This window comes from Notamacropus eugenii, chromosome 6 (genome assembly GCF_028372415.1).
Source record: "Notamacropus eugenii isolate mMacEug1 chromosome 6, mMacEug1.pri_v2, whole genome shotgun sequence".
Classification (NCBI taxonomy): domain Eukaryota; kingdom Metazoa; phylum Chordata; class Mammalia; order Diprotodontia; family Macropodidae; genus Notamacropus; species Notamacropus eugenii.
Window position 1 is genome coordinate 376990966 of NC_092877.1, and position 25732 is coordinate 377016697.

General features: G+C 42.3%; 1 protein-coding gene across 1 annotated transcript; it reads right to left on the reverse strand.

Annotated features, from left to right (window-relative positions):
- Positions 1–5518: 5518 nt before the first annotated feature.
- Positions 5519–24621, reverse strand: HRG (histidine rich glycoprotein). The gene is made up of 7 exons (XM_072618713.1): positions 24337–24621; positions 21745–21861; positions 19989–20088; positions 14496–14656; positions 13262–13402; positions 6583–6684; positions 5519–6425 (listed from the first exon to the last, which is right to left on the reverse strand). The coding sequence occupies exons 1-7, from the start codon at positions 24526–24528 to the stop codon at positions 5619–5621; spliced, it is 1620 nt and encodes a 539-aa protein (XP_072474814.1). The 5' UTR covers positions 24529–24621; the 3' UTR covers positions 5519–5618.
- Positions 24622–25732: the final 1111 nt, after the last annotated feature.

Below are 25732 nucleotides of genomic sequence, written 5' to 3' on the forward strand. Positions count from 1 at the left end.
GTGGTACTTGAAAGATCATGGAGAGTTGGGGAGGAGAGATGAAACTGGAGAGAATGGTAAACATGAGAAACTAGTATCTATATACTCTAGGACAGTGAATTTGATGTTGATTCTTGGCAAAACTCTATAACATATGGTAAGGAATGATTAGTAAATTTGTAATGTGGGACTGAAGAATGTGGGACCATTCCTGGGAGCATGGATACAGGAATGTTTGGTGAACCTGCAAGTATTCTGTTTCTGACTTACTGAATGGTGAAGAAAAGACATTAGGTGGACTGCCAAAATGGAACTGGTGGAGTCAAGATGGTGGAGTGAGAAGCACTAGAGCCTAGCTGTCCACTATCCCTCTCCATAACTATCTAGAAAATGCATGAGACCAATTCTGTTTTTGGAAAGCCAAGAAAAAGTCAACTAGTCATTTTTTTCCAGCCTAGGGTGACTAAGGGAGAGAAAGAGAGAGAGTTTTATGAACATTGGCCAGTAACAGTCATTCTACCTCTCAGGGACTGGAAAAAGGCTGAGACAGAGCTTGGGGACATGAAGTACCCCAGCAGAAAGATCTAAGGTTATGATTATCTCTGAACTGGTGCTGGGTGCAGACAGGTGTCATTTGGCAGCTCTGACTCTTGATAAACCTGCATTGGAATAACTAAGGCAACAGTCCCTGACCAAGGGAGAGTTTTGAACCTGCAGAATCTTTCAGCAGGCTAACAGTGACTGAGTCCAGCAACAATCTACTGGAACTCACAACCAAGGATAAGCTGACATTCCCAACCCTGGGTCAGGAATTTGCAGAGCTCAGACCAGGAGGGCAATGAATACACCATCTTCTGGACCACCTCATTTGGGGGTCCATGAAAACTGTCAGGACCCCAGACAGAGCTGCAGAAACAGCAAAAGGATGTTGAAGTATAGAAGCATAGAACTGACATCCCTTCCAGAGTTATGCAGAGCCCAACACTAACATAAAGCTCAAAGTCAAGAAGTAAGGCTAGAACAAATAAAAGAATATCACCATTAAGAGCTATTATGGTGATATGGAAATTCAAGACACAAACCTAGAAGAAAATAACTCAAAAACATCTACAAAGCAGAGTATGCTAGAAGAGTTAAAGAAAGAGCTAAAAGTTATTTCTAAAACAAAATTGAAGTGGTAAAGGAAATAATGGAAAAAAAGAAGCAAGATAAAAGGAAGAAAAATATGAAAAGAGAATTAACATCTTGGGAAAAGAGGTACAAAGCCTTAATGAAGAAAATAACTGCTTGAAAATTAGTATTGGCCAAATGGAAGCTAATAACTCCAAGAAAAATTTTAAAAAACAATAAAATAAAGTCAAGAGTGATAAATACAGAGGAAACACTTAAATATCTCATATGAAAGACCTGGAAAACAGATGGAGGAGAAATAATTTAAAAATTATGGGACTACCTGAAAGTGATGAACAAAGTAAAAAAAAAAGAAAAGAAAACCAAAGGAGCCTTGACCTCATATTTCAGGAAGTTATAAAAGTACCCAGATCTTTTAGAACTAGAGGGAAAAACAAAAATTAAAATAATTCACCAGTTACTACCTGAAAGAAATCCCAAAATGGAGAATCCCAGGAATATTATAACCAAAATCCAGAGCTCCTAAGTCAAGGAATAAACACTGCAAGCAACCAAAAAGAAAGAATTCATGAACTCAGGAGCCACAATCAGGAACTCGCAAAGAATAAAGCAAAGATTAAGCAGCCACCATTCTGAAGAAGTGGGGGACTTGTTATATGATATTCCAGAAGGCAAAAAATCTAGGAGTACAGTCAAGATCAACCTACCCAGCAAAGCTGAGGATAATCCTATAAGAGAAAAAATGGATCTTTAATGAAATAGAAGTTTTCTAAGAATTACTGATGAAAAAGCCAGAGTTGAGCAGAAATTTGAATAGAAAAAAAGATCGGTAAATATGAGTGAGTAATCATTAAGAACTAAAGGGTATTGTTTACATTCTTACGTGGGGAGATGATACATGAAGCCCCTCAGAACTTTGTCATCACCAGGGATCACAAAAGGATTCTAATTAGAAAGAGAACTTGGATGTAATTCTGATATGTTTGGATGATGTCAAAAGGAGAATGGAAATGATAGGGAAGAGGAATGTATGAGGAGAGGGAGGAAGGGGAGAAAATGAAAGGAATTATCTTATGTAAATGGATATGCTAGGAAGAATTTATACATAAAGGAGATGGAGCAGTGGGAGGGAGAGTGACCCTTGAACCTCATTGTCATCTGAATTGGTTAAAGAAGGGAAGAATGGAAAGAGAGAGAGAGAGAGAGAGAGAGAGAGAGAGAGAGAGAGAGAGAGAGAGAGATACAGAAATACATTTTGGTCAACAGGGAAATGAGAGGGAAAGGGATAAAGGGAAAATGTGTGAGATAAGAGGAAGAGTAGATTAAGGGAGTGTAGAGTCTGCAAAATAGACTCAAAGGGGGGCGGGGAAAAAGAGAAGGAAAAGTATAAGAGAATGGGATAGAAGGAAATACACAATAAAAAATCATTACCATTAATGTGAGTGGTATGAACTCTTTTATAAAATGAAAGAGGATAGTAGAAGGATTTAGAACAAAAATTCAACAATATACTATTTTTAAAAAATAATACTTGAGACAGAACGGTATAGAGTTAAAATAAGAGGATAGAGAAGAATCTAATTATTCTTAAGCTAAAGTAAAAAAAAAGTCAGAAGAGTGATCATGATCTCAAAATAAAAGCAGAATAGATGTATAGTTATGAAAGATAAACAGGAAAACTACATTTTGCTAGAAGGTACCATAGACAACGAATTAATATTAATACTAAACATATATGCTCCAAGTAGAATTTTCTTAAATTCTTAAAGGAAAATTTATGAGTTATATAAGGAAATAGACAGTAAACCTATAATAGTGGGGGACCTCAATTTACCCCTCTCAGACCCAGATAAACCCAGATTAAAAAAACCCAAAAACAAACAAAAAGGATCTAAATATTTTCTTCTTTCTTTTCTTTTTCCTTTATTCCCTTCTTTAATGTGCCTCTTTTCTTTCCTTTCTTTCTTCAATGTTTCTTTCCCTCCTCCCTTCAATGTTTTAAGTTTCTGTCATTCTTTCCTTATTCCTTCTCTCTTTCTTTTTGATTTCTCTCTTACCGTATCCCCAGCTCCTGCTTCCCATCTTCCTTTTGAAAAAAAGAAAGAAAGAAAGAAAGAAAAAGACTCAGAATTAATCTCCAATAGTTTTATTTGTCAGAGCTACCAAAGTGAACTTCCTAAAATGTACACCTAACCATAGCACTCACCTATTGAATAAATTCCAGTGGCTCCCAATTACTCCTGGGAATAAATATAAATCCTTTGTTTGACTTTTGAAGTCCTTCATAACCTGGTCCTTTCCTACCTTGCCAGTCTTCTTATACCTTGCTTCTCTACATGTACTCTGTGATCCAGTGACACAAGTTTCTTCATGTTTCTTGATCAAGACTCTTTATCTTGACATTTTCACTGGCTGTTCCCAATGCCTGTAATGCTCTCTCTCCGTAGCTCTGCTTCCATTCTTCCCTGGATTCCTTCAAATGTCAGCTAAAGTACACCTTCTGCAAGCAGCTTTTCTCAGTTCTTCTTAATCTTAGTATCTTCCCTCTGAGATTACCCTCAACTACCCACACCTACCTCACATGGTTTTGTTTTGAGGATCAAATGAGATGCTATTTGTAAAATATTTAGCACAGTGCCTACCATACGGTAGGTGTTATTTGATGTTAGCTATTATTATTATATTGTTATCAGAACTATGATCCTAGTATCAATAAGGCCCCTTCCACTTTGAGATTCATGATTCTATGAAAGTCTCAGTCACCACACCCTTGTTATGTCTCTGTCCATTGCCCTGTTGCACTTTTCCACCTCCACCTTGGTTAATCTAAGACAAGATTTATTCTCTTTACCCCTAAAGCCATTCATCTTCTTGATTTCTGTATTGTTGCTAATGGTTCCACCATACTCCATGGTGTTTCAGCTTAAAACCTGAACTACCTTGGATTCCTCCCTGTCCCTCACTACTCACATTGATGATCCTTTAATACTATGACTTTCTTCTTCACCATCTCTCTTGCTTCTACCCTCTTTCCTTCTTGCTGCCATCACTTTAATGTGGTGGGATTCCCATAACTTGTCACCTTGTTTCTGGCCCTCCAAACTACCTAATCAACTGCAATTAGATCCATCTAGCTAATATATGTATTTAGAATGTCACTTCTTTGCTCAAAAACCTTCATTGGCTCCCCATTACCATTCCCCTGGATTGGGCTGGTTGGGGTTAGGAATGCCCAGAAAAGTGCAATCAATTCATATTCAGAGGATAGAGTGTAGAATCCCAACTCTCTTAACTCCCTACCTGTGTGAGACCAGGGACAGAACATTTAAATCTCTGAGCCATAGGAAAAGGGGAGACTGGACTGGATTCTGTGATCCCATGAGTCTTGGATATTATCAAACCTGAGCAGAGGTCCAGAGATTAGGAAAGTGCTCGCAATGGAACCACAAATACTTAACCAAGGTCACAGGCTTTGGAACTGTGGAAGGGACTTCATCCAACTCATCTACTTTACAGATGATTAAACTGAGTAGAAATGATGGAAAAAGTATTGAGTCCCAAGTCAGAAGGTCTGGGTTCAAATTCTTCCTCTGACATTTAAATATGGGACTTTGGGAAAGTCACAACCTTCCCTAGGTCTTTACTTTGAGAGAAATTATTATTAAATAACCAACTGTTCATATTAGGGAGATCCAGGATTTTTTTTTTCCCTTCATTTGAAAACTGAGCCAAAGCTTAGTTCTCTGAAGGTCTGGGCAGATTGTGACACGAATCTTGGAATCATTACCCCACCCAAATAACTCAACCTTACAAAGAATTTAATCTAAGGTGATTTCCAGCCCTGTGTTCTACTCAGCCAGGTCTGATGAGAGCTTGCTCAGGACTGGGTATGATCTGGGAGCAAAAGTGATCAAAATCACATCCTTCAGACGCTCATCAGAATAGGTTCATCTCTCATTATAATATTCATTCTCATTAATTGTCAACCAATTAGAGTTGCCACTCTCAGGAAAACCTGTTCTTCCAAGGGCATATAAGCATTGAGTAGATTCTATGAGAGGTTTTTACCATTTGAAAGAGCCACTAACTCCTTTTATTAATTATTTGCTAGCATGATTAATAAAATTATTAATCACCCAGAAACTTCATCTCTCTAACTTTTCATACATCGCAGCTTCCTCAGTTATAAAATGAGATGGTTAGATGTGACCACTGGACACATGATCTGTTCCTAGTATAGTCCTATGATCTTAAATAATTTACCCAAGATCACATAAGTCATTAAATGTCAGAGGTGATATTTATGTCAATCCTTCCACCAACAATTCTAAGACTCTTTCCAGGCTGACTCTTGGCCAGTCTCCCTCCTCTTCCCATCACTGAAAGTATCAAAAAGGAAATCACAATATTAGAATTTTACACTGATCCTCTTTTATTTCTGACTCAGTTTTGGCACATGACTCTTATGTTTTTTTCCATTGTGAAAATCAGCTGATCACTTTAAATCTTTATTTTTCAAAAAATGGCAAAAGTTGTGGAAATTCATCCTTAAGGTTCCCTGGGCAGGATTCTGAAGATGTCTGTGGGAAGGGCTGAATTTCTGGCTTTGGAGGGTGTCGGTTTCCTGAGTGTGGACAATGACCCTGGCTGGGAATGCTGATTTCAGGCAAAGGAAGGACTTCACCCTTCTTCAGTGGAGGAAGTCTGTGAATGTCTTGTTCTTCTAAGTGTCTAGGTGGAGGACCATGGTGATGGGGACCGGGACCATGGTGATGGGGACCGGGACCATGAGGACCACAACTATGAGGACCATGACCATGAGGACCATGACGATGAAAACCATGACCACGAGGACCATGAGGGCCACGATGTCCACGTCCGTGAGGACCATGAGGACCATGACTATGAGGACCATGACCATGAGGACCGTGACCATGAGGACCATGCTTATGTGTACTGGGGCCAAAAGGACATGACTCATGGGGAATATGTCTATGGTGATCATCGTGGCCAGGTGGCGGATGGGTTCCTTGAGAATGAGGGATATCTGATTCATCTCTGACAGGAGAATTTTTAGGACCAGAAAGGAGTCCCCCTTGTGGTCCAGCTTTAGGTTCTCTCTCTTCCAAAGAAGGTGGGTGGGTGGGAGGTGGCCCTCTGTTCTCATGTGAATGATGATGAGGAGGAGGCTCTCGGCATCCATGACCCAAAGGTCCATGTGGTGGATGTGGCCCTCTAGGACGATGGTGCCCATGCCTGCTGAGATGCCCATGATGCCAGTGATGATGTCTTCCCCTGCTTAAATTCCTGGAGTCCTGCATCAAAGGACACAGGGAAGGTGACTTCAAATCGATTCCATTCCTTTTCATTCAATAAGGATTTCACATCCTCCGAGGACCTCAGGGGCCATCTATCCCAACTTATACATGAAAGAAGAATGAAGGCAAAGACAATTTAAGGCAAGGTACATACCTCCTCATTGAAAATTTCACAGTTTACAGTCAGGTGATCCGGATTGTTTAAGTCAGAGTTCTCCAAATTATACACCAGCTTTGCCCGGCAAAATCCAAAGACCTGCAAACAAAAGAAAAGCCTGTGACTTTGGGAGTGAGTCCAGGGTAGGTTTCTGCCAGCAGGAGATTGTGTATGGATGCAAATGTGTGTGAGTGTGTGTGTGAATGCAAGTATCTGTGAGAATGTGAATGTGAGAGTATGTGTGATTATATTGTTAGGGTGAACATAGTATATATGGATGAGTGTGTAGGGGTTGAGTGTGTTTGAGTGTATGAGTGTGTGTACTGTGAATCTGTGAGCATGTGAGACTATATGTGTGCATGAGGGAGAGAATAAGCATATGTAAGAGTGTGTATATGACTGTGTGGTCATATGTGAGAGTGTGTAAATGTATTATGAAAGTGTGAGGATGTAAGAGTGTGAGGATGTGTGTGTGAGGGTGTGAAAGTGTAGGTGGGAAGGTGGAGTAGAAAGATGCACCTACTCTAGCTCTTCCCCCACAGCCTATAAAATACCTGTAAAAAAATGATTATAAACAAATTCTAGAGCAGCAAAGGCCACAAAACGATAAAGTGAAAGAGATTTCCAGCCCAAGGCAGCCTGGAAGGCCAAAAGAAAAGGTCTATCACATGCGGCATGAAGTGGAGCACAGCCCTCGGAGCCCAGCCCAGCCTGGGCCATGCATCACCAGCAGGAGCAGGACTGGAGCAGACCTCAGGGGCAGAATCCCTGGCAGTAGCTGAAGTTCCCAGATCCCTCAACCCACAAATGCCAAAGACAGCTTCAAAAGTCAGTAAGAAAGCTTTTTCATCTCGGTGAGAAGGGAGCAGGGTCCTCCCCTAGCCCTGGCCCCAGGTGGCAGCAGCAGCAGTGTCCATTTTTGGAACCCTTGGCATAAAGATCCTGGGGGAATTGGGCAGTTGATCTAGGTCTCAGCCCTGAGTAGTGGTCCTGGGGTGAGGAAGAGTGCTGTCGTGGTGGAACTGGTGGAGGCTCTGGAGAGAGAATTCTACTTACTAATCCTGGGCAGAAAAACTTTGGTAGCTCCCAGACCACAGCACAGGCCAGGAAAGGAGTAAACTCCTCTTCCTTGATTATGTCACCTTGGAGGAACTGAGAACTTACAGGTCCTCAGAGTATATCTTCCGCTTGACGAAGGGCTCAAAAGTCAAATAACAGGCTGGGAAAATGCCCAAAAATGGGGAAAAAAATAAGACTATAGAAGGTTACTTTCTTGGTGAACAGGTATTTTCTTCCATTCTTTGGGATGAGGAATAACAATGCATACCATCAGAGGAAGACATAAAAGTCAAGGCTTCTGCATTCAAAACCTCCAAAATAAATATACAATAGTCTCAGGCCATGGAAGAACTCAAAAAGGATTTTGAAAATCAAGTAAGAGAGGTGGAGGAAAAATTGGGAAGAGAAATGAGAGTGATGCAAGAAAATCATGAAAAGCTAGTCAACAGCTTGCTAAAGAAGACCCCAAAAAATGCTGAAGAAAATAACACCTTTAAGAATAGACTAGCTCAAATGGCAAAAGAGGTATAAAAAGCCAATGAGGAGAAGAATGCTTTAAAAAGAAGAATTAGCCAAATGAAAAAGGAGGTTCAAAAGCTCACTGAAGAAAATAGTTCTTTAAAAATTAGAATGGAGCAGATAGAAGCCAATGATGTTATGAGAAACAAAGAAATTACAAAACAAAACCAAAAGAATGAAAAAGTAGAAGACAATGTGAAATGTATCATTAGGAAAACAACTGACTTAGAAAATACATCCAGGAGAGACAATTTAAAAGTTATGGGAATACCTGAAAGCCATGATCAAAAAAGAGTCTACACATCATCTTTCATGAAATTATCAAGGAAAATGCCCTAATATTCTAGAACCAGAGGGCAAAATAAATATTGAAAGAATCCACCAATCATTTCCTGAAAGAGATCCCAAAAGAAAACTCCTAGGAATATTGTAGCCAAATTCCAGAGTTCCCAAGAGAAGGAAAAATATTGCAAGCAATTAGAAAGAAACAATTTGAGTATTGTGGAAACACAATCAGGATAACACAAGATCTAGCAACTTCTACATTAAGGGATTGAAGGGCTTGGAATATGATATTCTAGAAATCAAAGGAACTAGGATTAAAACCAAGAATCACCTACCCAGCAAAACTGAATATAATATTTCAGGACAAATACTGGTCATTCAATGAAATAGGGAACTTTCAAGCATTCTTGATGAAAAGACCAGAGCTGAATAGAAAATTTGACTTTCAAACACAAGAATCAAAAGAAGCATTAAAAGGTAAACAGGAAATAAAAATCATAAGGGACTTACTAATGTTGAACTGTTTACATTCCTGCATGGAAAGATAATATCTGTAACTCTTGAAACTTTTCTCAGTATTTGTATATATGTATGTGTGTGTGTGTGTGTGTGTGTGTGTGTGTGTGTATGCAGGGGGGGCCACAGGATGAGTTCAGTAGGAAAGGATGATATTGATAAAATAAAATTAAGGTGTGAGAGAGGAATACGTTGGGAGGAGAAAGGAAGAAATAGAATGGTATAAATTATCTCATAAAAAAGGCAAGAAAAAGCTTTTTCAGTGGAGGGGAAAAGGGGCTAGGTGAGAGGGGAAAAGTGAAGCTTACTCATCACGTTTGGCTTAAGGAGGGAATAACATGGACACTCAATTTGGTGTGAAAATCTATCTTATACTACAGGAAAGTAGGGGAGAAAGGGATAAGTGGGATGTGGGATGATAGAAGGGAGGGCAAATGGGAGGAGGGAGTAATAATAAGTAATCACTGTAGGGGAGGGACAAGGTCTAAAGAAAGAATAGAATAGATAGGGGGCAGAATAGTATGGAGGGAGATATAATTAGTCTTTCACAACATAACTATTATGGAATTCTTTAGTAAAGCTACACATATATAGCCTATATTGAATTGCTTGCCTTCTCAGTGTGGGTGGCTGGGGAGGGAGGAAGGGTGAGAAGTTGGAACTCAAAGTTTAAGGAATGAATGTTGAGAATTGTTTTTGCATGCAACTAGGAAATAAGAAATACAGGTAATGGGGTATAGAAATCTATCTTGCCCTACAAGAAAAGAGAGAAAATGGGGATAAGGGAAGGGAGGGATGTGATAGAAGGGAAAGCAGATTGGGGAAAGGGGTAATCAGAATTCACAGCATTTTGGGGTGGGGAAGGAGAGAGATGGGAAGACAATTTGGAACACAAAATCTTGTGGAAATGAATGTTGAAAACTAAAAATAAATAATTTTTTAAAAAAAGAAAGTGTAGGTGGGTATATACATGGCAATCCAACTCCCGTCCAATGATCTTGGAAGATGATCACAGCCTAGAAACATAAGGTAATCTCACTGACAGTGAGATATGTTAGCTGCATGACCCTCAGTGACATTGCCCCTTTGTCCCTCAGTGTCTCTTAAAGTGAAGGGACTCAATTTGGTGGCTTCCGAGGCCTCTTCCTGCTCTAGATGGGTGGTCGTTGGTATTGGTAAGAACACCTGCCTAGGTGGGGAGGTGGCAGGGAATGGAAGACAGAGGAGGTCAGGGTTTCATCCCCATCTCTGCCATTGGCCTGCTGGGTGACTGGACTGGGCACTGCTCTAAATGAGTACCAACATTTTTCCTCATCTGTAAAATAAGGAGGGGACCATCCAGATGAAGTTCCTTTCCATCTCTTTGCTCTCAGTTCAATGTAACAAACACAGAAAATGCTTACCTTGTGTTAGGCATTGGAGATACAAAGATCAACATGAAACAAGCCCTGCCTTCAGGGAGGGAGAGAACATGTGTGTATAATATATGTACAGAAAATGAAGCAAATTCAGGGCCAGTATACTAACCATCAGGAGGCTGAGGGGAGCCAGCCATCAGCCTGGGGAAAATGCAGCCTTGAATGTGCTCTATTCCTGTGTTTCAAATACACATTTAGCTTAGCACCATGGCTAGTTCACCACAGGGGCACTATCCATGCTTGTTTCCAGAAGTTATCAAAGCACATGGCAGCCCCAGGGAGTCCAGCCAGCCAGGAGTTGGGGGAGCCTGGGGTGGGGGTGGGGTCAGCATGGGAATCTGAGGGGAGCAAGAGTGAGTGTTAGGGCTCTCCCAGCTCCTCTGAGAAATCAACAATAGCCCAGGGTTACACTAGGCACTGAGCCTAGGTACACTGAAGGTCGCCCCTTCCTCTCCACCCTCACCCCCATGGTACCTTCCAATTAGAATGACAGCTCTTCCAGAGCAGGGAATTCTTTTGCTTTTCTTTGTATCTCTGGTGTTTTGCACAGCGCCTGGTATTTAGTAGGTGCTTCATTAATACCTACTGCCTGCCTGACCACTGGGGCAGAGTCAAAAAGCCTCAATGACCCCTTTCATGACTCAGCTTTCCCACATGGAAGACTTGAAGCATGTTGGCCAACAGCCAGGGTGAAGAGGCAATAGGAAACCTGGCTGCTACCTCTGGCTGGTTGTGGCCCAGGGACAAAGGCCCTCAAAGAGGCTCCTTCAATGTCTGAGACTTCAATGGCTAGGACTATATAGGACTTGTTCCCTCAGAGTGCTGCTTCCTGACTGTCTCTGGATAGATAATATTCCACAAGGGCTGCTCAGGAGAGCCAGGGCTCACCCTCTTGACCTGCCTCCAGGTAGGAGGCTTTCAGATGTGGCCCGAGATCACAGGTGTTATTCAGGCCAACTTGTTCCAGAATAGAAATCTTGGGCAAGAGGGCATCCAGACCCTGCCAGCCAAACCCCAATAAGAGCCAATCCAGCCCTCAGGAGTCTGCTCCAACACTTGTCGACAAATCCCAGCAATAGGATGTGTTCTTCTCTCAGGCCAGGCAGAAGGGGTCCATTTCTTCTTCTCCATGATAACCCTCAAGGACCCATCATCATAGACTTCTAGGTCTAGAACTGGAAGTGACTGCAATTGCCTCATTTTACAGGCAAGGAAACTGAGGCTCAAAAAGAAGTTTCCCTCAGGATCCTAATAGGTACTGAGCTTTGGAGAGGGGATTTGAACCCTACCCCTGACCCCTGAGCCAGTGACCTTTCAGAGCTCTCATGGGTGCCTCTCTCATCAGGGCTACATGTTACCAGGAAGGGGTAAGTGGTCCTGAGTCTGTGCCTTCTCTGCTCCTGCTTGACCCTCTTCTGGCCCCTGGCCCCCAAGGAAGGCGGAACTCCCTGAGCAAAGAGTGCAGAGATCTTGGACACACAGTGTTCCTGGTTGGTCACCTCAAAGCTGGAAACTGAGGATCAGAACTTTGGGGAACAAATCTGTGAAAGCCCAGAGTGCTCTAGAAACAAGATGTGGTGATGTTCTCACTGTGAACTGACAGAAGCTTCCCAGATCAAGGAAACACAGTCAGCTGCAGTCACAAGATTCCAATGGATGGCACTGAGGAATGTCGATATCAAACTAACATAACTCAAATGGACAGGAATAAACAATAGATCTATGTTTGATACATTATATGTATAATATGTGTGATGTTATTTTATATATGTCTGTGCATACATTGCATATATATACACACACATGCATATATTGTGTTAAGTTCTGCATGGTATTCTACATACGTTATCTCATTTGAAGCTCACAGCAACCCCAGGAGGTAGGGGGTGATTATCATCATCTCTATTTTACAGATGAGGAAACTGAAGCAAACTGGTTAAGTGACTTGCCCAGGGTCATACGGCTTATGAGAGTCTGAAGTAGGCTTCAAATTTGGGAGGCTGCGACTCCCTTTCTGGTGCTGTATTCCCTACATTACCTTGCTCCATGCCTAAAGACACATATGCATTATAGACACACTCACATACATGCATTTGTTCATGTCTATGCACTTTAAGATGTACATATCTCCCCAACAGAATTGAAGGACAGGGACTGTTCTATTCTTGTCTCTGTATCCTCAGCTCCCAGAACAGTGCCTGCCACATAGTGGGTGATTAATAAATTGTTGATGATGGATTAATTGATGTGCAAGAACACAGGTGCACACACAGAACTCTCTCTCTCTCTCTCTCTCTCACACACACACACACACACACTCACACAAGGCCAGAGACATGCATAAAAACATGCTCCCCTACAGCACTCTCACAAGAACACATGTGCACAAACACTACCTGTGCATACACATACACAAAGGCAAACACACATGTGCACTCTCAATCCAACAAGTACTTAGTATATGCAAATGAGAGGCATCAGGGCAGACAGACCTGGGTTCGAGTTTCACCCTTAACACATAGTGACTGTGTGACCCTGGGCGAGTCATTTTTCTTCCCAAGGCATTAGACAGCTCTTTTGAAATATAAGCTGCAGAGAAAAGGCTGACCTGCATCTGCGACGGGAACTTCCTCACCTGAGGATTCCCTGTTGCGCTGAGATCCCAGGTTCAGCCCCTCTCCCTATGAACAGGATATTTTGCTTTCCATTGAAGAAACAGAGAAACAGCCAAAGAGATCTGCTCTCCCCCACGCAGACCATCGGGGAACAATTTGGAAAAGCACATTGTTTCTGAATAACTGGGAAGGGGGAAGGAAGAGGCAGGGGCAGAGCTGGAGGTCCTCCTTCTCCTGCGGTGTGAAGGCTCTTCATCCACTTACCGGACAGCTCCAGAAAAAGTGAGGAGGCGGGGACGGAGGCGGGGCGCCGGGCCTGGAGACGGGCGGAGGCGGAGGAGAGGCTTCTGCAGAGTGCTTCCCTATGCTAAAATCCAGGTACAAACCGTTTCTGTCTCCTCCCCTCTGAAACAGAGAGACCGCAGGAGCTCCAGGAAGGGTCTTCAGTTCCATATCCAGTACCCATAAATTACCAACACACCCTCTTCCCTTGCCAGATCTCCCTCCTCTTCCTTGGTTTTGTGGATTAAAATATTGGCCAATAAGGCAGTTCCTTCATGTTGAACTGCCCACCCCTCCCCCTACAGATAAATAAATGCTTCTTGACTGAATGAATGGCCTCAAATGGCCGCAATTGAGAGACACTGAGAGATCACCCAGGGCTGGTTTGGTACCTCTAGGGCCATTCAGCCATCCCATCTCTAACCAAGAATCCCTTCTTAAGCATCTCCAACAAGCGGTCGTCTGCCTCTACCTGAAGCCTTTGAGTGAGGGAGAGCCCATCCCACTTTTAGACATTTAAATGATTCATAAGCCGATGCTGACTTTGGGCCTCTTTCCTATCCCCACTCATTGCTGGTCGCTGTTCAGATTCTTCGAAACAGCTCTCATATATCCCCTGAGTATTCTCTTCTCCAAACTAAACATCCCCAGCTCCTTGGATGCATCTTTGTCCCCACTTTCCTTATTCTCACTCAGACATGCTCCAGCTTCCTGAGATGTGGGATCCAGGGCTAAACCCGGAGCTCCAGACGTGCCCAGGTCAGAGGACAGAGGGATCCTTAGCACTACCTTTTCCTGGACACTCTCTGAATGCATCCTAAAATTACTTTAATGGAGGTGGGGGCTCCTATGTAACACTGGTGGCCCACACTGAGCTTCTGGTCCACTAGGATCCCGTGTCTGTTCGACAGAATTTTTAGCCTTGATCTTTCCCTGCTTCCTGCCACCATCTTGTACTTTTGAAGTTGATTTTTTAAATCCAAGTCTCTCACATGTAACCCTATTAAATTTCATCTTATTATATCTGCCCCCATCTTTCTATCCTTCAATGATCTTTTGGGATTCTAACTGTTAAATTTTAGATTTTTCTCCCAGCTTTGTGTCATATGTATTTTTCTAGCAAGCCACACCCCTATAGAGGATGTTACATCTAGTGATCTTGCCCCTAGCCCCTTGGTCCCTCTCAACCCTGAATCTGTATTCCGAAGTTTCTCACCACTTTCTGAGCTCTCTCGACTTTGACCACCTGGAAAGAGGAGGCGCTAGCGTCACCCTCCTGGTACTGCTTGAGGGCTTTCTCAGCCTGCTCCTTGTATTGTTCTGGATTCTCAGAGAAGGTGATGATCACAGGCTCAGGGTTTATCAGTGCAGAAGAAACTGAAAAGAAGATGAAGTCCAACGATGTAAACGGAAAGGATAACCGCCAGAATAGAAATGGAATCACAGAATAATTGTGTATACAATATATGTGTGTATATGTGTGTGTATAATAACCAGGTCTGGTACTGAAAAAAAAAACGTATGAGAAACACCTCCCTGTCTTCTTTGCAGATGTGGGGGTAGGGTTATGGAAGCAGAGAGCAGGATATAGTGGCAGACAGATGGATATGTGTGCTAATATCACTTACCTGCTTTTCTTTTTTTGCTCGATCTTTGTTGCTTTGTAATTGGGCGTGGCTCTCCAGTTGGAGGAGAGGGATGGGTATGTAGGAAAAATGCATATAGGTGATAGAGAAACAATAGATATCATTTTCAGATTCTCCACCAGGTAGGATAGCCATAGTGAAATTGTGTGCCTCTGCCATGACACCCTGAAGGCAAGCAAGTGCTCTCATCAGTAGTAAGAAAGTTTTGAAGAGGGGAAGGTTTGGGGTGGCAAGGCAATACATTCTGTCTTGGACATATTACATCTGAGACATCTATGGGGCATTCAACTTGAAAGGTCCAAAAGGGAGATCATAAATGGGCAACTCAGGAGAGCTGAATCTATAAATCTGGGGAATCATCTGTATAAATGGGATCATTAAACTTGTGCAAGCTAATGATTTTACCAACTTAGATAATATAGAGGGAGAAAAAAGAGGGGCTAAAACAGAGTCTTGGGGACACCCAAAGTTTGCAGGCATGACTTGAAAGAAGATTGTGCAAAGACATGAAGGAATGTTCAGAGGGGTAGGAACAGAACCAGGAGAGATCACTATCATGAAAACCTAGAGGAGCGAGTATTCAAGAGGGGAGTATCAAAGACTGCAGAAAGGGAGTGAGTCTGGAAGCAGCAGCCTCACACCAAACTCAGAACTTTAGCACCCTGACCAGCAACCTCGATATCCTCCCAGATATTCCCCCAAATGGCATCTACTGTCAAAGATCAACTGATTGTGAATGTCCTAAAGGAAGACGAGGTTCCCCAGAGCAAGATCGCTGTTGTTGCGGTTGGTGCAGTTGGCATGCCATGTGCCATTAGTATCTTAACAAAGAATTTAGCTGATGAACTTGCCCTAGTTGATGGAACAGAAGACAAACTAAAGGGAGAGATGATGGATCTCCAACATGGCAGCCTTTTCCTCAAAATGCCAAAGATTGTTTCTGGCAAACATTACAGTGTGACTGCAAACTCAAAACTGGTCATTGTTATGGCTGAGGCCCATCAACAAGAGGGAGAAAGTCTTCTTAATTTGGTCCCATGTAATGTGAGAATCTTTGAATTCATCATTCCCAATATTCTTAAATAAGCCCTAACTGCATATTGCTTATTCTTTCCAATCTAGCGGATATTTTGACATATGTGACCTGGAAGCTTAGTGGTTTTTCTAAAAACCATGTTATTGGAAGTGTCATCTGGATCCTGCCTCTTTCCATTACCTAATGGGGAGAGACAGTATCCATTCTTCAAGATGTCATGGATAGGTCCTTGGGGAACATGAAGACTCCAGTGTTCCTGTGTGGAGTGGTGTGAATCTTAAGAATCTTCATCTTTCTTTGGGAACTGATGCTGATACAGAGATTTGGAAAGATGTTCCTAAACAGGTGGTTGAAAGTGCTTATGAGGTGATATAGCTGAAGGGCTACACTTCCTGGGCCATTGCTGGTCTGTGGCAGATCTGGAAGGAAGCACTCTGAAAAATCTGAGGAGAGGGCATCCAATTTCCACCACGATTAAGGGCCTATATGACATTCATGAGGATATCTCCCTCAGTCCCATGTGTCTTGGGGCAGAATGGTGTTTCTGATGTGGTGAAGGTAAACCTGAATTTGGAGGAGAGCCATTTAAAGAAGAGCACAGATACTCTGCGGAATCCAGAAGAAGCTGCAGTTTTAAAGCCTTGCAATGTACTGCCATCAAGAGAACATGACAGTGGTTAAGGGGTTCTGTATGATCTGCTTTTCAAATAGGTCAAATACTTCCTCTGATTAGTGATTGAGCACCAGAAATGTAAAACCTGTGAACACACTCTAGTTTCTTTGTCAAGTTAGAAATGGGGAGTCATACAGTGTGACCACTATTTGTTAAACCCTGTTGATGTTTGCATATGATACTGGATATGACTTGTATGTCTCAGTGGTTGATGTCAAGCAGAGCCAGCACCCCACAGGTATATAAACTGCCTGCCTTGTATGTAGGTGATACAGGTTCCTTTAGGTCCAGAAGACAACCCTCCTGGATACAAAACAACATACAATAGTAATTCTTTATCGATGCACTGGTTACCTTTGTGCTCCCCTGCATTAGGACTCTACAGCCTGGCCCCATGGATCTCCTTTTCAGAGGACTTGATTTTGTGTATATGTGTGAGTGTGTGTGTGTGTGTGTGCGTTATATCTGTGCATATTTATGTATTTATATACATATATGTGTGCATATACATATATATAAGTAGATATAAATTTCCCTATTATATAAAAAGATCTGTATATGTACAACAATGCAACGAATTCCTCAAGTGTCATACTAACCCTAAATACAGCATAAACAATAAATAACTGATTTTTAAAAAGACTTTTAAAAAGAGAGGTCAAGAAGAATGAGGATGGAGAAAAGGTCATTGGTTTGGCAAGTAAGAGATCATGGGGAACTTGGGAGAAATCGACTTCAGTTGAATGGTGAGCTCTGAAGCCAGATTGCAGGGGTTTAGAAGAGAAGGAGAGGAGAAGGCAATAAGTATACCCATCTTTCCCAAGGAGTTTGATGGAGAAGGGGAGCAGAGGCATAGGATGATTTTATCAAGTCAGGGTCTAAAGATGAAGTAGGCACAGACAAGTTTGTAGGCATCAGGAAAGTAGCCAATAGATTAAAAGGGGGAAGCTTTTATTCAGTGCCTCCTGTGTTCCAGGAACTGTGTTAAATACTTTGTAAAACTGAATCTAGTGAAGAAGAGCCTCACAACCACCCTGGAAGATAGATACGATTATTATACCCATTTTACAATGGGGAAAATTGAGGCAGATTGAAGTTAAATGACCTGCCCAGGGTCACACAGTTAGTAAATGTCTGTGGGTAGATTTGAACTCAAGGCTTCCTGAATTTTGAGATTAGAGAAGAGAGTAAGGATAACATCAGTAGTGGGGGATTTGGGGAGTGGGGAGAGGCAATGCCTCCAGCAGGAAATATAGAACCAAGAATAATATTTAATAAATGGTTGCTGAATGGTATAAATGTACCCTTTGCAGGTCTGAGTGCCTACAGGTTCTATCACAAGAGCTAAGCCCAAGTGAGAGGAAAGAGGATGGTCTCAGGTAACTGGGGGTGAGAAGTCACAGATAACAGAGTCAGAAACAGCAGTCTTACACAATTGTGAAGAAGCCAATGTGATACAGACGCTTTCCATGCCAAAACCCAGAAACCTGGAATGACCCAGCGAAGGCAATCAGAATGGTTGTTCACATCCTCAAAGGACTCTACCCACCTTTTTCTTTGCAAAGCCCTCTGCTGGATGATTACTCTGAACAACGAAATTTCTTGACATTAGATTCCATTTGGAAAATCCATTTGGAAAAACACACAGAACTATTCCCACTGCTGAACCCATTTTTCTGGGATCCTGAGCCTGGCACCTAGCATCTCTAAACTCTGCCTCTCTCTTTCTCTCTCTCCCTTTCACTCTCTCTTTTTCCTCTCTCCCTCTCTCTCTCATTCCCCTGCATCTTGGTGATTCTCACTCACAACCTCCTTTTTCTTAGTCCAATAGTCACAAATTTGGACTACATTAGAAGATCCCATAGGACAAAGGCCCAGAGCTGTCCATTTTGCTGGTCTCTTCATTTGTCCCTCTCCTTCCCTGGCTCATCACTACGGCCTCCTCAGGTCTCTCCTCTTCTCTCTGCCCACCATGCCCCACCCCACCTGGTAAGCAAAGTGTTTTCCTAAAGCATAAACTGACTATGTCACTCCCCTCACCAATAAACTCTAGTGCTTCTCTATTATCTCTGGGATCAAATACAAATTCCTCTGGCATTCAAAGCTCTTCACAACCTGGACCCAATTTTGTAAAATCACACCATGCACTTCCTATCCTCAATGGTCCAGCCAAACTGACCTTGTTACTGCTGCTTCTGTATGACATTCAGTCTCTACCTCCATGCCTTTGTACTCACTGTTCCCCATGCCTGGTATGCCCTCCCACCCTCAGGATCTCTAGGGTCTTCAAGACTCAGCTGAAGCACCCCATCTTCAATGAGGCCTTTTTCTGATGCTGCCCATAAATCACTTTGCATGTACACTCCCTAAGGACAGGTACTATTTCGCTTTTGTCTTTGTGCCCCACTGCCTGTAACATAGGAAGCAGTCAATAAATGTTGATTGATTGATTGGTGGTCCTTATTAGTGTGTTCTCAGTTTTGATGACTAGATTTTAAAGAAAGAATGAAAAAAATTGGTAAAGGTCTCAAAGAGACCCCAATGCTTTCAGAAGAGACATGTGAAGAGTTAAGACAAATGCAGTGGGATATGAAGGAGAAGGCCAGTGGGAGTCTTCTAAAGCATATTACCCCACTATCTTCTGGGAGGCAGGAGGCTATTGGAGGGATGGTTAGATTTCCTGACTGTGACAGCCACTGGTGAGAATGGATTAAGCCCTGCCCAGAGAGGTGCCCACAAAGACCATCTCAAATAGAAAGTGGGAGCTCCTGAGAAAGAAACAGGGCCTCCTCATGATCTTCTGATACTATCAGGTCATCACCCCCAGGGTGAACTTGCCTTTGTGATTCACAGATAATCACAAGGAAATGTAAAAGTGAGTTCAGAAGCATCATTAGTTTAAAAAGGACAGCACTTGTATCTATTATGCAACAAATGTGTTTGGCTGTAATGGCTTTTCTTGGACTTGTGATGGGAAGAGAGCCACCATGAGCCTGGTTGTGCCTGACCAGAGGAGAAAGTGAAAAGGGGATCTTACAACAGAGAAGCAGTGTGGGATGGTAGATAGAGCACTGGGCTTGGAAACAGGAAGGCCTGGGTTCGAATCCTGTCTGTGATCTATACTGGCTGTCTGACTAATTCATGGAATCTCTGTGGGTCTCATTTCCTCTTCTTTAAAGTGAGAAAACTGGAATCTGATGTTCTTTCTAACCTTAAACCTATTGTGCTTAATGCAAATGAGAGCAGTTTATTCCCCCCTCCCCTCTCCATCCAGAGCATGGAGATAAGAAGAAAGCCTGAGATCACATTGAATCCCATCTGCCCCCTGCATGCCAGGCAACCCCCAGCACGTACCGGAGCTTGTTGTACAGTTGAACGCAATCACCTTAGTCAGCTCTGGCTCACAAGAGGTGTTTGGGTGGGTGACGGCCACCACTTTGCATTTCCCAATGACCTGGAAGAAGGAAAATGTTGCTACTTGTTTCCTTTGATGTCTTGCCTTCTTCAGGATCAAGGGCAAAGATAGGTTGCTCCCTGTGACCCTGGAAAAGGGCCACTTCACTGGTTAGATTTTAAGTCACAGTGTCCTCATTAAGGCTATCTTTCATAACTTCCTTAGCTGTGTGACCCAGAACTCAGCCTCAGTTTTCCCATCATAAAATGAGGAAAATAATAGCTCCACATCTCCCAGGTTCTTGTGAGTATCAAATGAGATAGAAATATACGTAAAACATGTTATAGCTGTTATTACAGCTAAACTTCCTGTGAGGTCAAAACAGATCTCCCAAGGTTATTACAGATCTGGAAGATTTCTTGAGGGCTATTAAGAAGAGAACAAGAATTTATTTATTAAGCCCCTACTATGTGTATGACACTGTGCTAAGCACTTTACAAATGTAATCTCCTTCGATCTTCACAACAACACTGAGAAGTGAATATTATTTTTATCACTGAAAACTGAGTCGGACAGATCTTAATCAAGGTCACTTAGCTAGTAAGTGTCTAAGACTGGATTTGAATTCAGGGCTTCCTGTGTCTAGGCTCAGCTGCCTTCCTGACTGAGCCACCCTGCTGCCTCTGGACAGAGGGTATACTGGAGCCAACTTGAACTGGATGTTGGAACCTGATTGTTAAATGTTCTGTGTGAGCATTTGTACCTCAAAAATCCCTATAAATCAGGACTTAATTTATTGGTTCATTGATTATCTAGACTTAAGAAAATGATGCAGAGAATGTTAATAATACAGCCTAAATTTAAGAGTGTGTCCTGCGTATATTTGTGGGTGGGGTAGAGCTGGTTGTTGAACATTTACCAGGACATCACTGGTTATAAGGAACCACTTAGAAGATAAAAGTTGCAGCCTCAAACATTTTCAAAAGGAAGTTCAACTTTCAGCCTCAACACAACTTTATTTTCTTTCTGAAAATAAAATTTCAAATTTAAAGGAATGAACTTATCTTGATGGGTGGACCCAGTGAGGGGTGTGCTGATAAAATATTTAACAACTAGGCTTGAAAAAAATTGTACTCCCAACACACTTGCAAGTTTAACCAACATTATTAACATTTTCTCCATCACTTTTTAAAGTCTAGACGATCAACAAAATAATAAATACCTGATTGGTAGTATTTTCCAGTTTCCAAGGTGCAAGTACTTCCCTTGGATATTTAGCAATGGATTTTCCCAATCTGGGAGCTGGCTCCAGGGCACCCTTGGATGCAGCCTTGAGAAGGGAACCATGGCCTTCCCTTATGAATCTGGGGTTGAGATCATTACATGATGAACTTCCCAAGTGACAGAGGGCAGTCTTGGCACTAAGACTTAAGGATCATGGGGTGCTTGGGGCAAGGTGGGCAGCCTCAGAAGCCCTTAGGCCAGTGAAATCCAGCTGTAACTGAAATGGAGGGACCTGGGACAGCTACCTCCTTCTCCCTCTTCCTTCCAGGAGCCTGGCATGGACCTGAAGGTGGAAAGTCTAGGAGGTGATTGCCCCATGTTGAATGGAGGACTTTTCTCTGTTGTTCTCATATGGTATTAGGCAAAAGAGACTGCCAGGGAATGGATGCCCTCAAAACGTGAGGATGATAAATATCGATCTTGTCTACTTACAATTTCAGTGGGCCATTTGCCTTCTATGGATTGACAATCCTCAACAGGTTTCCTAGAGAGGACAGAGCAGTCTGATTCTTTCACATCTAGGACCAAATAATGGACAACTGCAGACTCCTGAGGAGAGGTGAGAAAATGCACTTTTAACAAACTCAATTGGATCCAATCCCACGAGAATGTGCCTACTACATCCAAGGCAGTAGACAAAGTACTAAGAAGCTTTTCTATTCTATCAGAAGAGACAATTAATCAAGCAATAAGCATTTATCAAGCACCCACTATATACTGTATGCCATAGGATGTGCTAGGTACTGGAGAAACAAAGACAAAAATCAAACAGTCCCTGTCATCAAGAAGCTCTTGAATTTTATTAGGGGAGACAGTCAGTCAACAAGCACTTATCAAGTGCTTATTGTGTACCAAGTATTAGTCAAGACACTGGGGATCTACAGACAAATTAAATAATCCCTTTCCTCAAAGGGTTTATATTCTCCTGGAAAATCACTGATATTCATATATAGCTTTAAAATTGTTATTTCATTTTTAATTTATGGAAAAAATAAGCATTTCCATAACATGGTACAATTCAAAAATTTCTTGCACATGAAACTGCAAATCTATTACATAAAATTTGCCATACAGAGCTCTTTAAGATTACAGAGACACTACCTACAAATAACTTTGGGAGACAGGTAATAAAAGTAGAATTAAAGTCATTTTACTGTTAAAGAATCTGAGTCTCCCTTTGTGACGATGGGAGAAAACTCATGTCTGGTGCCCAGTTCCTTACTCCTGGGAGTCACATGCCTTCTCGGATTCACTCCTTTGTGTTCCTTTGTGCCAGAGCCTTAGAAAAGATTCTCCCACAGGCTTCTCAGCCATGTTTGTGTCATGGACCCCTTGGTAGCCTGATGGAAGCCTTTTCAGAATGATGCTTGGTGCCCACATTCACAATTAAAGAAAAGATTGTATTTCAGTAAGAAGTCAGTCAAAATAAAGATGTCATTTCTCACCTGCCAAGTTCACAGACCTCCTAAAATGTTCAGGAGTTCTGAGAACGGCAGGCTAAGAAATTCTCCTCCAGAATAAAGGCAGAACTGCACAAGACACAGTGAGGGAGTCAGTGGTTTAACATGGCGTTTTGTTGCATCACACTTCCCCAGGCTGAAGTAGGGCCTGCCTGGACCTGAACTTGGGCCATCCCCAGGCCTCTACCCAAACCTCTGGATGCTACGGCCTTTCCTTCAAAGCAGCATGGTATAGGGGAGGAATTCCTCCACTTTTTAGTCATGCGCATCTTCAGCAGCCTGATGAGTCCCTTCTTATGAATGAATCCCTTCTTAAAATTGAGGTCTTAAATATACAAAATAAACTTCCTAGAATTACAAAAGAAACTGAAGGTTAATGAAAAGAAACATGTCATTTATCTCCCACCCACATTCACAGACTCCAAGGTGGATCCATGGATGCCCTGGTGGTGGAGGTGGCATAGGGTACTGTGACCCCAGGTGAAGAACACCTGATATCATGGAAAGAACTAGATTTAGAGGGAGAAGGACCTGGGCTTTAGCTGCATTTTGACCCTTCACTACCTATTTAATTCTGACAAATAATCTAACTTCTCTGAGCCTCCATTTCCTCATCTGGAAAGTCAGGATCAACATGCCATTAGCCAATACCAAGACCTCTATAGGGATAATCATTGTGAGGCACAAACGAAATAATGTCTACAAAGCAAACCTTAAAATACCATACAAACATTAACTATCTTACTGGTATAAATGCTGGCACACAATAAACATTGGCTAATATTTAAACAAATATTGATAACAAACAATGATCTGAAGGCAGAGAAGTTGCTAAATTGTCCCTACCCTTTGATCCAGCCATCCCATCAGAGCATAGACAGACAGGTCAAGGACAGAAGAAAGACCCCACATTTAACCAAATATTCCCAGCTGTACTTTTGGTGGTAGCAAGGCACAAGAAACACGCAGTTGTGGATAACAAATATAACGGAATATTTCTGCACCATTAGGAAAAAAACAATGTGAAGAATTCAGAGAAATATGGAATGAGTTCTCTGGGCCTCAGTTTCCTTGTCTGTAAAGTAAAATGAAGGGGTTGAGGGAAAAGGCTTCTGAGATGCCTTCTAGCTTGAGAGATATGAGTCCCTTCCATGGAAGGCCAAGAAAGCTGAGCTGACAGAAGAAGACATGCATGCTTGCAATGACCTCAACCCAGAGAGTGCGAGAGGCAACTAGGTCTGAAACTTTGAGCAACGGCACTGCCAAGATACTCTTTGCTTTTCATCATGACCTCTCCCAGTGACTCAGTTTCCTCATCCAAAAGTCCCCTGTATCAATGAGGCCACAGGTCCAGTCTTTGTGCCCCTTGACTAAGCTAAATGCAATTGCCATCTTTAAGGTAAGTGAATTGGAAGATACAGTGTGGCTCAATGGTCAGAGCCATTCTTCATACACACACACACACACACACACACACACACACACACACACACACACATCACTCTCCAGGGTGTATAACTGAGAAGAGTTCAGTCCCCAGCTTTGTCTTTAGGCCATTCCTCACCTCTTTGTGATCATCAGTGTGGGCATCAACAACCCGCATCAGCTGGAATTGGAAGCCTTCCCTTCGCCTTTCATTGATCAGATTCAGGATTTCCGCAGCGTTGGGCCCAGCTGCCTCACAATCTGCAGGACTCAATGAGAATGAAGGCTCTGCTAAGGCCAAGAGGAGCAGCAGTGTCACAAGTGCCCGCATTGTGTCAAAGCATGGAAACCTTCCTCTTGTGAAGGGCAACACTGGCAAGAGACGTTGGGCAGAATTTATAGGACAATCTCTTAGAATATAAACAAATCCAGTAGTCCTACTAGAAGGGGCATTTTGTACATTTCAGTTATGCAATCTGGAATGTCACCTTGAACTCTGGTTAAGATAGGAGAGAGTCAGTAAATGATTAGTTATTTTGGAGGCAAAAGTGGAGACTCGTCAGTACGGGGGTGTCAGGTGGAATTTATGAGACCACCTCTTAAAAGTAAAACAAATGCAATGGATTCTTATAAAAGGGGTACTTTTGTTTATTTCAATTACGTAATTTTGAATATCATCTTGACCCTTGGTTAAGATTGGGGACAGCCTGTAAATAATTAGTTAATTTTGGAGGCAAAAGTGGAAACTCATTGTCAGTGTTGGCGTGAAATTATCCCTTGGCTTCAATTTACACACTTCTAATAGATAGAGAGGAAATCTTAAAAAAACAAAAAAAAAATCATTAACTGACTGGATCTGCTCACTAACATGGTCCGCTACAGGATAAACACTAGAGTATAGTGCATAGCAAGGCTTCTCAGATTCTATCTGTTCATTGCATCGTTGAAGTTGCCATGCACAGAAGTTCACGCATGCACTACTACCTTTCCACGTGAACAGTGTTTTATGTTTGTGGAAGACTTTGTGACTCCTAGATCTGATGTATGTTTATGTTTGTGCCTATGTGCAAGAGATAAGTTTTATTTACGAATACTGTACTTATTGCATATGCTGGGAAAGTAAAATATTGAGTGAAATTGTTTAGATTTTTATCTTAAATAAAATACCCCAAATTTCATGGCACATTAGTGATCTGTGGCCAGCCTTTGAGAGTCACTGGCATGGAGGATCGAGCAGGTTGACCAGATCAACCTGATGAATATCCAAAGGTGTGACATTTGGACAGATGCAGGATTCAGGAGACATCCCCAACCCTCTCAATGAGGTATTTAGAACCTGCTTTATCTCATCAAAGCTTGAACAGTCATGCCCTTTCTGGTGCCTGTGATAGGGAGAAGTGTAAGAGCTTGAGGAGAGGATCCCAGAATAGGAGGGAGAAGGAGGGAAGCACTCCCAGAAGCTAATCCAATTCAATCCAGCCATCAGTTATGGAGGTCGTTCCATGTGCTGGGAATAAGACAAGATGAAGAGCAGT